This window comes from Sceloporus undulatus, chromosome 2 (genome assembly GCF_019175285.1).
Source record: "Sceloporus undulatus isolate JIND9_A2432 ecotype Alabama chromosome 2, SceUnd_v1.1, whole genome shotgun sequence".
NCBI classification, from domain to species: Eukaryota; Metazoa; Chordata; class Lepidosauria; order Squamata; family Phrynosomatidae; genus Sceloporus; species Sceloporus undulatus.
In genome coordinates, this window is record NC_056523.1 from 7,989,184 (window position 1) to 8,001,603 (window position 12,420).

A 12,420-nucleotide genomic window follows, 5' to 3' on the forward strand; every position below is an offset into this window, starting at 1 on the left:
GAGAGGTACATGGAATTGTGACTTCCCTTGGTAAGGCTCTTTCTTTCCCTGAATGATTATGTCTTCTGTTTTAAAATGCATTTATAATAGCAGTATTAAGAGCTTGAATGGGGTCCTGACTCAGCCCAAATGAGAAAATGATGAGTACTATATACACAGATCATAGAGGAAACTTGTGGGATTATAGACTGTCTTGGTAAGGCTCCCTTGTTGATGATAATTTCTGTTCTAAAATGTGATGGTGGGACTTTGTTCTTCTGTGAGGCTATGCTGATAGTACCAATGCTGCTGGTAGGATCTCCCAAGTCAGGGAGGCTTTTGCTGAGGATCCAGACTCAATGTGCCAACAGCTAGTGGGCAGCAGTACTGGGAGGTGACATTTGTAGAGGATCGCTCAGAGACAGAAAAACAAAGGACAGGAATGAGGAAAATATGTTCAGCTGCTGACTGGGGGGGAGTGGGATCAAAGTTCCACAGATAAGGATAGACTTTTCCAAGCGTTATGAGATTAAGACATATAACGGAGTGGCATTCTAGTCAAAGTGAATTAGGACAATACCTCTTTATTATAAGAATCAAATACTTTTTTAAAAGTTACACAAATAAATCTATTAAATAGTTGTAGATGAATAAATGGAGTTAAATCAATATGAACAATGTAGTCTAAACACATCTTTATTTAGAACTAAGCCATTATACATAATTCAGTCTATTATCTAATGTGGGATGCTATAGATGTACAGTCAAAGAGTGGCCCACCTATGGCCACAGGAAAGCTTCTCCCTTACAGAGCTGTGTAATGTCCCTTATTGTAAGGGCTGTCGAGTTTGAAGATTAGTTAACTGAAGTCCTTTCTGTTGGTTCCTTATTGTCAGCCCTGATTGTCATGAATTTTCACTGTCCCTTATTGCTATTTTGAAAATGGCACCAAAACCAGGTGGGTCAGGGTAGTGTATGCCCACACAACCCATGTTTTTCACTCCTGTTTTGGGTCTTCTGTGCAGTCCAACAGGATCCATCTTTACTGAGCCCCACTGGACTCTAGGGTTCAATCCTAGCTCAGATAGGAAACTCCTCACCCTCATCTCAGACTTTTCTCTCAACTTCTTTGTTCTCAGTAATCCTGCTGTATGTCTCTGGGAGCATATGCCCCTGCGACTTACGCAAACAAGAGAGGAGAACAGTAGTTGAACCAGCCAGGTGCTTGCCCCCATACTGATTAGTTTCTTTAGCCTGTCATATACCTTTATGTTTTTGTAGTAGCTCAAATAAAACTGGTATAGCGGGAGAAACAAAATTGAAATCAGTAGCATGATGTAGGAATGTCAGCATGTAAAAACCCTGTACACAGCAAAATATTGTGAAGAATGCAAAGGTCTTACCTGGTGTGTTAAAGAGCAGCGAGGAGAAAGTTTATTTATTATTTATTTATTTGATTCTGCTTTCCCCCCAATGGAGACCCAAAGCACCTTACAATATAAATTTTAAAAGAGCAGCTAAAACAATATAAGTTTTAAAAAAGCATTAAGGCATTCTTCCAATTAAACCCCTGCTTTTAAGACACTAATTTAAAAACAATTAAAGCACGTGAAATGCATACTGCATATGGGGGGGGGGCAGGGGCGGCAGTACACCTAATTGCCTGTCTTTCTACCCCGTCAGTTTAGACCAAAAGCATGTTTAAACAGGAATGTTTTTGCCTGCTGGTGAAAAGACAACAGGGGATAGATTGAATCTACATCAGGGTGGAGTTCCAAAGTCTAGGAGCCGCCACCGAGAACATTGCTTCCCACATCCTCACTAGCTGAGTCTGGGAGGGTGGTGGGATGGGGAAAGCCCTCCCTAAAGATCATAAGATTCAGGCAGGCTCTAATGAGGAGATAGCTGTCAGATAGTCTAGACATAAATCACAAGTGAAAGCATAGTACCTCTTCTTTTGTTCTGAGGTTTCATTTGTCTTTAAAATTGTTTGGCTTTAGCCCCTTTCCCATGTCCTGAAATTCTTTTTCACACAGATTTTGAAAATGTTTCTTTCTCTTTTTTCCTCTTCTTCTTCACAGCAGAAAACGTGAGGAAAACATTTGTATCTGCTAAGTATGGGAAGTGTTCTAGGCAAAAACTGGAACTTACCAGCTGCCAGGAAGCCCAACATTCAGAAGGGGAAAGTTATATCAGAGAGAAGCCCTGTAAAAGCAGTATATCCAGGAAATGTGTTTCCCAAGATATGGCGCATGTGCCTCACAAGAGGCTCCATGCTGGGGAAAAAGAAATTTCCGTGAATGGTTTTGCTTATACATTGTTCAATGTAGACCACCAAGAAGCCCACACAGTAAAGAAACCACACAAATGCAAGGATTGTGGGAAATGTTTTGCTTGGAAAGCAGAACTTGTGAAACACCAGCGAACCCATACAGGAGAGAGACCATACAAATGCAAAGAGTGTGGAAAATGTTTTACTCAGAAAGCAGTCCTTATAAAGCACCAGAGAGTCCACACAGGGGAGAAACCATACAAATGCCATGAATGTGGGAAATGTTTTGCTGAGAATTCAGCCCTTTTGATCCATCAGAGAGTTCACACAGGAGAAAAACCATACAAATGTCAGGAATGTGAGAAATGTTTTGCTTGTAAGTCATACTTTTTGGACCATCAGAGAAGTCACACAGGAGAGAAACCATACAAATGCCAGGAGTGTGGGAAATGTTTTGCTTATAGGTCATATTTTAAGGGTCACCAGAGAATTCACACAAGAGAGAAACCATACAAATGCCAAGAATGTGGGAAATGTTTTTCTCAGCATTCATACCTTCTACGCCACCAGAGGATCCACATGGGAGAAAAACGGTACCAACACCAAGAGGATGGGAATTGTTTTGTTCAAAAAGGAGGCCTTGTGAGCCAGCAGAAAATTCACACAGGAGAGAAACTATACAAATGTCAGGAGTGTGAGAAATGCTTTTATCGTAATTCACAACTTGTACTTCATCAGAGCACCCACACAAATAAAAGAATGCTCACCACAACGTTTCCCAGATCTGAGAAGCGAGGTGGAAGAAGAGCTTGTTGAATCCTGTGTTCATAACTTGCACATGACGGCGGGGGAAGGAATAAGAGCATGCGCAGCAAAGCTTAAGACGACAACAAAGTAAAAGCACAGGCTATCCCTTGAAAAGACCACGAGTCTAACAATCCTTAAAAAGAGTACTGGCTAAACTTTAACAATGAATTTCGCAAGGAGAAATGTATTACACGTGGGCAAGGAAAATCAATACACAACAAAAACGTCGGTGGGGAACTGGATTAGAGCAAAGGTGATGAAAAATTATAGACAAAAGCTGAGATAGAATCTGTTGAGGATAAAGCTCTTCCTCTCCTGCTACGCAATTAAAAGACCAGTGAATGGCGGCCGATAAACCCAAATAATCTTCGTCTCTGCAGTATGGCAGCCCATATGTAGCTTCAGACTGTAGACAGTGCCTGGACCCTCTGACCTTTCGCAGCAGCGAAACAAGTCAGAAAGGGGGGGGTGCAGACAAAGGGCATGGTGAGTGTAGAAGGTGGGGAAGCTCCCTCCACAATGACACTAAAAAAATGACATGGTATGAACTGTACTAAGTTTTAAGGAGAACATAGAAGAACCGGGTGAAGAGCTATTGAGCACGTTTGTGACAATTTAATGACTTTTGTTCGTGGATAAACCTCTCGGTAAGCGAGGTCTTGGCGCCAACATTCAAGCAAACTAAGGTAAGGCGTCCGAGCCTCCGTTGACTCCATTAACTGATCAGTTTGAGTGGGTAAGTATCCGATGATGTTGCAAATTCCTCGGAAGTGTTCGAAGACGACCTGCTCGCTCGGATCCTGTCCCTTGGGCTATGGCCCAGGGGGACGCAGTCTTTTGTACCCGAATCGATATACATCTTTGATGGAAGGGCAATTTCCATCTAGGCTTAAATATGGGCCATTTAAACTCTATATTAAAAAAAAGCCACTCCCTCTACCCCTTGAACCCCTGTCAGAATAATTATTGCCATTTCGCGCTGCTGCCAGTTTTTGGGAAGGTGAGGCGAGAGGGCGGTGCGCTATCCGCTTCAGGCGGTCCGTGAGGAACCGGAGTTAGCTTGACGCCATTTTCAAACTGGCTTCCGGGCGGGTTACGTTTTTAGACGGCCCATAGGTCGCCTTGGTCGGATGAATCTCCGTCTGGGCATCGATGGGGGAAGCGTGTCCCTGTTGGTTCTCTTGGACATCTCAGCGGTTTCGATACCATAGACCTCTGGGAGCCGGGCAGGTGGATCGGGCATGCCTCAGTGGTTCCGTCCTACTCTCTGGAGGTCCCAGATGGTGCAGCTGGAAACGGTGCTCCGATGAGAGGTCCTTAAAACTGGGTCCCTCAGGGAGCCATTCGGTCTCCCAGGCATTTAACATTTTTACATTAAACCGCTGGATGAGAGATCATCCGATACCAGGGGCGCGGGGTATCAGTTACTCTGATGACACCCAAATGAGTTGTCTCTATGTCTCCCGAACTGATTCAGTGACTGAGATGGCGCTCTCCTCTAGTGGCCTGTCTGGAGTCATTAATGGGCTGAATTAGGAAAAACCTACTCAAACTGAATCCAGAGAAACGGAGGGACTTGTGAACTGTTCGCCCTAGTCCAGGAATGGCGGTAGTATACACCTGTCCTTACGGGTGGTCCACGCTCCCTTTTAGGACTCTTTGCTCAGTCTGGTGGGCTTCTTGACTCGTCGCATTCACCTGACTGCGCAGGTGAGTGCAAAGGTCAAGAACGGCCTGTTAGCAGCCTCACTTCGTCTTATTCGCCAGCCTGCGCCCATTACCTGGCCCAGAAGGGACTTGAGAACGGTAGTACATGCTCTGGTAACCTCGAGATTGGAATTCGCAATGCAATCTACTGGGCAACCCTATACCAGGGGTGGCGCCTGCGGCCCGCGGGCCGGATGCGTCCCGGCAAGCCTTGGCCGGCCGCCAGCCGGTCATGCCGCCGATTGCCACCGGCCTTTGGGACAATTGGCTTAGAAGCCTCAAAACAATGCATTTAGTTTATTTTAAAAATCACTAATTTTTTCGCTTGTCCTCATTTTTTTAAAAAAAAGTGCTTTCAATTGAAAATTTGTCCATACATTGTGTCCTGGTTTATTTAATAGATTTAATTTTTAAATATAGATATAGATATATATTATATAGATATATAGTTTAATTATTATTTTTTGTCTGGGGGGAAGGGCTGGAAAAGAGAGTCGCCGCCACCTTGGCTAGGACAGCAAACCCCGGCCCTGTGCTCTAAAAAGGTTGCCGTACCCCTGGCCTAGACCAAACCAAAACCGAGCTGCAAATGGTACAGATAGGCAAGCCAGGCGGGGCCATGGAACTTCCAGGCCACAATGACAACACCGGTGCTTAAAGATCGGCAAATTGCTGCCTATTCGCTTCCGGCACATATATAAGGTGGTTGGTGATGACCTATAAAGCCCTAAATGGGCCTGGGCCTATGATACATGAAGGACCGCCGCTCCCCGTACAATTCCTGCCCGCACCCTCATAACATTATCTTGGCGCAATTCCTTATGGTGCCAGGGCTATGCTGTCTCCCACCCGAGGAGGACATTCTCCATCCCGCCCGGCCGTTGGAACCGCTGCCCACGAGGCTCCCGCTCGACTAACTCTCCCCGGGCCCAATTACAAAGATCTGAAAACCTTCTTCTTACTCATCGTACATTTCCCGCCACATAAAAGATCCAGTGTGCTACCTTACTCTCTGTGGCAAAAAGAGCGATTGGTCGTAACACGGGGATTCGATCTGTTTCGTGTTTTTATGTATTTTGTACTGTGTACGTGTTTTTACATCATGCTGTAAACCGCCCTAAATCTGCAGGAGGAGCGGATGGTAAATAAAACTTTTATTATTACTATTAGTATTATGTACGTGGAGACTAGGAACATAAGCAAGCAGTCCCATTGCACAGACATGGAGATGAAGTACAACGCTTTTCCGCTTTCTTGACTTTTGCGGTCCCTCTGACTGAGAGTAACAGGGAAAAGGAGCTAGGTTGTCCTAGATGATCACAAGGATTGACATGAAGTCAACAAAGTGAGAGCAGAGGCAAAAAAGAAATAAGAGCTTGTGCGGTACAGAACGCAACCAGCCCCGTTGGGCGGGACTGTTAAAGCGCTCCGTTCCTTTCGCCGTGTATCGGGAGCTCGCTCACTGCCACAAGGGCAGCCGCCGAGCTCCCGAGCCGCCCTTTCAGACCACAGAAGCGCAAATGGCCAGGCTTCCCTCGTGCTGGAAAGGGCTGTCGCTTGGTGGGTCTTTCAAGCCCCAAGGACCATGCCGCTCGCGGTGGGAGATAGGAAATGGCGTTGCATGCTCCGGGCCCCTTCCTGGCCTCTGCTGTTTCCTGCCAAGCATGTAGTAAAGGCTCGCACAGCGACGGCAAAGCTGGAAAGGAGCTACGAAATGGAGCTGGGGTCTCAGGTGTATCGCGCGGGCAGAACCGAAGAGTTGAGTGCTTATGCGCCATTGTTGCTCGGTCTGGTTAAATAAAGGCGGGGCGGGTGAGACGCCTTAGTATCTAGCAATGCGACGAACCTGGCGCAGACAATCCTAAAGGGCCTGTGCTGTTGAGTAAGCGGTAGGGCTAGGGTGGGAAATGTCGGTTGATTCAAGGGGGCGGTTCTCGTGTTCGTCTACTGACCTGAGAAATCACGTGTGAAGGCTGCCACCTGATTTGATTACTTCTGAGCACGTACTAGGGTGAGGGCGCTGGAAGGGATGCCCCATTCTAACCTAGTACGGCTGAGCACGTTACTTTCTACATTCCGTCTGTAACGGAGCCATAGTTGCAATTTTATGCTACACTCAAGAGAAACATAAGAAGTAATGAACCAATAGGCGTAGTGTTGATTTGGACTATGACTCTGTAGACAGGTTCAGTTCCTTGCTCATTGTAAACTCACAGGGTCGCACACTCTCAGTCTCAGAGACATCAATGCAGACTCCTCTGACAAATCTGCCAAAAAACTCTATGATAGATTTGCCTTAGTGTTCCATAAGGCAAAAGAACTTGAGGAATACATCACCACCAGAACAACAACACAACAACATAAATAACTCTGTTCCTCTTTGGGGCAGGACTCACCTGGAGTGGCGGTTGCATTTCTGGGCAATTTACGTTTAGGAAAGACGCTGACAAGCTGAAATATTTGCAGAAGGGTGACCAAGATGATAAAAGGCTGGAAATTAACCCTATTAAGAACAATTGAAGAATGTTGTGTTTAGACTAGAGAAGAAAAGACTGAGGAGATACGATACCCATCTTAAACATTTGAAGGACGGTCACACAGAGATAGAGGTGATCTTGTTCTCTGCGATTCCAGAGGGCAGGACCAGGGCCCGTAAAATCAAATTAAAAGAAAAATATCCATAAAATAATGGGGAAGCATTTCATGGTATCTACATTCTGTATCGGACGGTATTTTTCTCTCACGTGGATTCCTCTCATAGAGTGCAATGTATAGCAAAAGATTTCGTCAAGTCCTGGCATTTGGTATGGTGTCATTCACATGTGGATTTATCTGGGGTTTTATTAACTGTCTGACGTGGAAACAAAAAATTTTGCACAATTCCGGCATTGTACGTTTTTTTTCCCCCTATATGGGATTTCAAGTGGCTAAGAACGTGGTGACGCTGAGCAAAACAGATCTCACACTCCGGGCAGTGATAAACGTTGCTCCCTGTGTTTATTCTCGGGTAGTTGAGACGCATGTTATTCGGAGCAAAGCATTTTTCACAAGCTTGGCAGTTGTATGGTTTTTCTCTGTGGAACACTCTGGGTGACTTAGAAAGTGTGGATAATCAGTAAAGCATGTCCAACATCCGGGACTGTAGGGTGGTGTTGTCACTTTGGTGAAGTCTCCTGTTGGTGTCACAGCAAAAGATGGAACTTATTCTTATCTGCAAATTTCGCCATTCCTGGCAAGTTGTTACAGTTTCTTCTAAGCTATCATAGAATAAAGTTGTTGAATTCTGAAGCAAACATTTCCACAACTCGTGGCATTTGTAGTTCTTCCTGTGTAACTCTCTGGTGCTTACAAGGACTAGCTTCCTCAGCAAATATTCCAACACTCTGGCATGGTACGGTTTCTCTCCCGTGTGGATTCTTAGGTGGCGGAAAGGCCTGAATCCGAGCAAAATATTTCCCACATCTTGGCATTTGTAGCGTTTCTCCTGTATGAATTCCGGGTGTTTCGAAGGTGTGATTTCTCATAAAAGCATTTCTCCCCACTCCTGGCATTTTAGGGTTTTCTCACCTTGTGGATTCGTCTTGCCCTCCAGATGTGCCTTGTAACCAAAAATTTCCTCCACACTCTTCACATTTGTGAAATGTTCTCTCCTGTGGTGACTCTCTGATGGACGAAAGGAGGAACCTGACGAACTGCCCACCTCTTGGCATTTGTATGGTTTTCTCTCCGGTGTTATTCTCTCGTGCCACAAAGGCCGGCTTTTGAGTAAAAATTTGACACACGTCCATTTTATGTTTGTCTCTGTGTGGGTATCTGATGGCACAAGTTTTGAATGTGATAAAGCATTTCTCCACACTCCTGACATTTGTATAGTTTCTCCTCATTTTGGTATTCTGGCCTCCCAAGGCCTCCTTTTTGAACAAAACATTTCGCCCCTTCCTGGACTGTATGGTTGCCTCTCTTCCCAGTATGGATACTTTTGGTGGTTTATGAAGATGTGATTCCGAGTAAAATGTTTTTCCACATTCTGGCAGTTGTATGGGTTTCCTCGCCTGTGTCACTCCTCAGTGTTTAACAAGTTTGCCTTGGAAACAAAAATAAAAAAAAAAAAAAAAAGATGAAAAAACAAAAAAAAAAAAAAAAAAAAAAAAAAAAAAACAAAGAAGAAAAGGAAGAAAAAAAAAAAATACCGATGGGGCTGTGGTAAGGTTTCGCTCGCCGGTGGATTCTCTTTGTGCTTAGAAGGTATGATCTGAGCAAAACAGTTACCACCACTTCTTTGGCATTTGGAACGTTGTTCACTTGGCACTCTCGGGTGATGCACAAGTTTTTTGACTTGGAAACAAACATGTCCACATGCTGAAATTGTATGGTTGTTCTTTCCTGCCTGTGTTATTCCTTTGGGTATAAGGTATGAATTCTGAGCAAAACAGTTACCTTGACCATTCTTGGCTAGTTGGTATGGTTTTTCGCCTGGTGTGAACTCTCTGATGGATCAAAAAGCTGAATTCCTCAGTAAAACATTCCCCAATTCCTAGGCATTTGTATGGTTTTTCTCTCCCTGTGGATTCTCTTGTGGCTGAGAGGTTTGAATTCTGAGGCAAAACATTTACCGCATTCCCTGGGCATTGGATATGGTTTTGCTCCTGTATGGACTCTTTGGTGCTTCACAAGACCACGTTAGAGCAAAACATTATCACACTCTTGGTCAGTTATACGTTTTTCGCCTGGGATGGATACGCTGATGCTTCACAAGGTCTGCTTTCTGAGTAAAACATTTCCACAATGCTTGACAATGATTAGGTTTCTCACCAGTGTGAACTTTCTGGAGGGGGTCACAAGTGAGACCTTTGGGCCAAAACAGTTTCCAACATTCCTTGACATTTTAGGGTTTCTCTCCGTATGCCCCTCAGGACTGAGAATCAACAAGGGCAAGTCCTTTCGAAGCAAAAGATTTGCCACACTCCTTAGAAGTGTAGGGCTTGTCTCCTTTGTGGAACTTTCCAGTGGCTCATAAGTCATGTGCACTTCAGATTTTCATAAAAAGTGAATTAAAGCAAAGCACACATCCCAGACACTCCTGGCATTTGTGTGGTTTCCTCTCTGGTCGGACCTCTTGGTGTTCAATATCGTAATTTATAAGCAAAATCTTATTCACAGAAAGGTCCCATCTAAGTTTTTTTGGTCCATCATGGAGTCTCCGTGGGAGGCACAAAGTGGTAATATTTTTGACACATTCCCCCAGATACATTGCCAATGAAGGGCTTTTCTCCGGTCAAATTTTCGCTTCGAATGGCTGGGGCCGTGCTGAAGGTGGGTAAATTCCATTTTTTTGCCCTAGACATTTTCCCATATGTACACACACATATTGTTTGCTTCCATTGTTCTTTTGTGAAGCAGAAAAAAACAGAAATAAAAAAGAATTAAAATTGTGAAGTTAATTAGAAGGTTCAGTGAATAAGAAAAGATGAAACCAAACAAGCCTAAACATCAAATGAATCCGCAGAAACAAAAGAAGAGATATTATACCCTCCTTATGGCGGAGGTCAAACGATCTGAAAGCGATCTCTTCCCAGACACCTGCTTGAGTCCAAGATCTTCGGGAGGGTTTCTCCAGCCACCACCCGCTAGGCTTGGGAACTCCTTCTTGAAAGGAAAGGTTTCAGTCCTGTCCTCTTCTCTGCGGTCGTGTCACCGAGTATGCAAAGACCTTCATTGTTTTAACATGCCCTTCAGCTATAACACAAGGGTGAGAATAAGATAATTTGGGGCACCTATTTTCCCCATTATGCAATATGTATTTTCACCTGGTTTAAGTTTTGTAATTGATGTCTTAAAATAGAGTTTAATTGAATGTATAGTTAAAGGTTTTATTTTAATTTTGTAAGCTGCTTTGAGTCTTCGCTTTAGAGACGTTTCTTTCCTTTTTCTCTTTCTTCTTCTGCCGCTACCATAATATGAATACCTGCTGGAAGAGATCCATACTTAGACCAGCTTCAAAAAGGCCATCAGATGGAGCTCTTCTAGCGCCCTCCCGGAATAACAATCCGCGCCACACACCTAATATATTTACCATTGACTGCTTATTAAGGGCTCATCCCTTGCCCAGTCTTGGACTGCAAATTCCAAGTACGGGTACGTATAACTCGGTTATTAGATATGCATTAAAAAAAAAGACATAATCATCCAGGAGAAGAAGAAGCCTTACCAGGAGGCCAATCCCATAGATCCTTATGCCATGATCTCTGCCTGTGCAGGGGCTCTCTGTTGGGTTTTCAGACCAGCCCGAGGAACCCACCCTCTGGGGAGAAAGACAAACGGCCCCTCCTCAAAAGTCACCAACCCGGAAGAAGAAGAAAAAGGTTTTTGGTCTCACATCCTGACCCCAAGATGAATGCTGGCTGTGGCACTAAATAAAGCAATTCACAGGCCGAGTAAGCTCTGAACGCAGTCGATAGAGATTGATTTTTTTAGAAACGACAGCATGAGCAGCAGTGGATGAGTGTCTGACAACCCAGGATCCTCAGCCCATGACAAACGCGACAGCGTGTAAGTAAATAAAAGGAGTTTGGACTGTGAAAATAACAACATACTGGATGAAAAATGTACGTCTTCCCTGCAGTATTGAAACTGGGAGGCAGGGAAGGCTGTATGGCTTCCAACTGCCACATTTGCCAATTTTGTTTTAAGCTGGTGTGTTTATGATGTGTTAGGTGGGTTTGGGAGAGAGGCAGGGATGTTTATGCATACCTAACGTCCAAGTAGGCAGGTCAAGGCTAAGTAATCCCGGTCTTCTCACATGTTCAGTGGCTTTAAAAAAATGTCCAATTTCTTTCTCCTCCTCCCACCTTTCCCTCTCTGGTTCTCAGGTTACTTCAGTAGCTGCAAGTGAGTGCAAAGTCAAAAGGAGTTTTGCACGCCAGGAATTCAGCCAGGGGATGTAGTGGTTGTCATCATGCGGGGTTAGTACCTGGCGAGAAGGATTTTAATCCCATGCATCATGGAAACCCCAATCTCTCCTTTCAAGAAAGGAAGGGAAATGCCTCCTTAAACAAATTTTGCCCCCCCCCCAAAATTAAAAAAATAAAAAAAAATCCCATGATTGGGATCACCCTAAGGGTTGTATAAACAACCGGAAGGCACACAACAACAAAACAAAATGACACAACTCAGCAAAGGGGAGAGGAAAGAAGTGGGGCAACATATTTCTTCCTAGTAGACAGTGGGCAAAGCAAACCTGTTTGCAGCCCTCTTATTTAAGTATGTTACTCTGCAATAGGGTTTTTCCCACTAAGGTCGTTTTGGGCCCATCCCACCTAAGCGAAGTAAGGGGAGTAAACTACTGCATTTTTTGCCTGGCCCCCCCTTTAAAAAGCCATCTGAAAACAAAAACATTTAAAATATCAAAGTGTTTGTGGAGTAAGGTTATGTCTGCATATAAAAAATTTTAAATATAAAAATGTATAAATAACAGTTGTTTTTTATCACATTACAAATACACGATCCAAAACAAACAAAAAGCAATAGGGCAAAAGTCCTAAGACATAAATCTAAATGGCGCCATGGTTCTAGTTTACATCAGAGACCTTGTTATAGCTTCATACATGGTCAATGAATTGGTTACATTCTCCTATATGGTGGCAAAAATGTTGCCT

At 44.1% G+C, this 12,420-nt stretch overlaps 1 protein-coding gene across 1 annotated transcript; it reads left to right on the forward strand.

Moving 5' to 3' along the window:
- Positions 1-6: 6 nt before the first annotated feature.
- Positions 7-3,067, forward strand: LOC121923538 (gastrula zinc finger protein XlCGF71.1-like). The gene is made up of 2 exons (XM_042454057.1): positions 7-30; positions 2,061-3,067. The coding sequence occupies exon 2, from the start codon at positions 2,225-2,227 to the stop codon at positions 3,065-3,067; it is 843 nt and encodes a 280-aa protein (XP_042309991.1). The 5' UTR covers positions 7-30; positions 2,061-2,224.
- Positions 3,068-12,420: the final 9,353 nt, after the last annotated feature.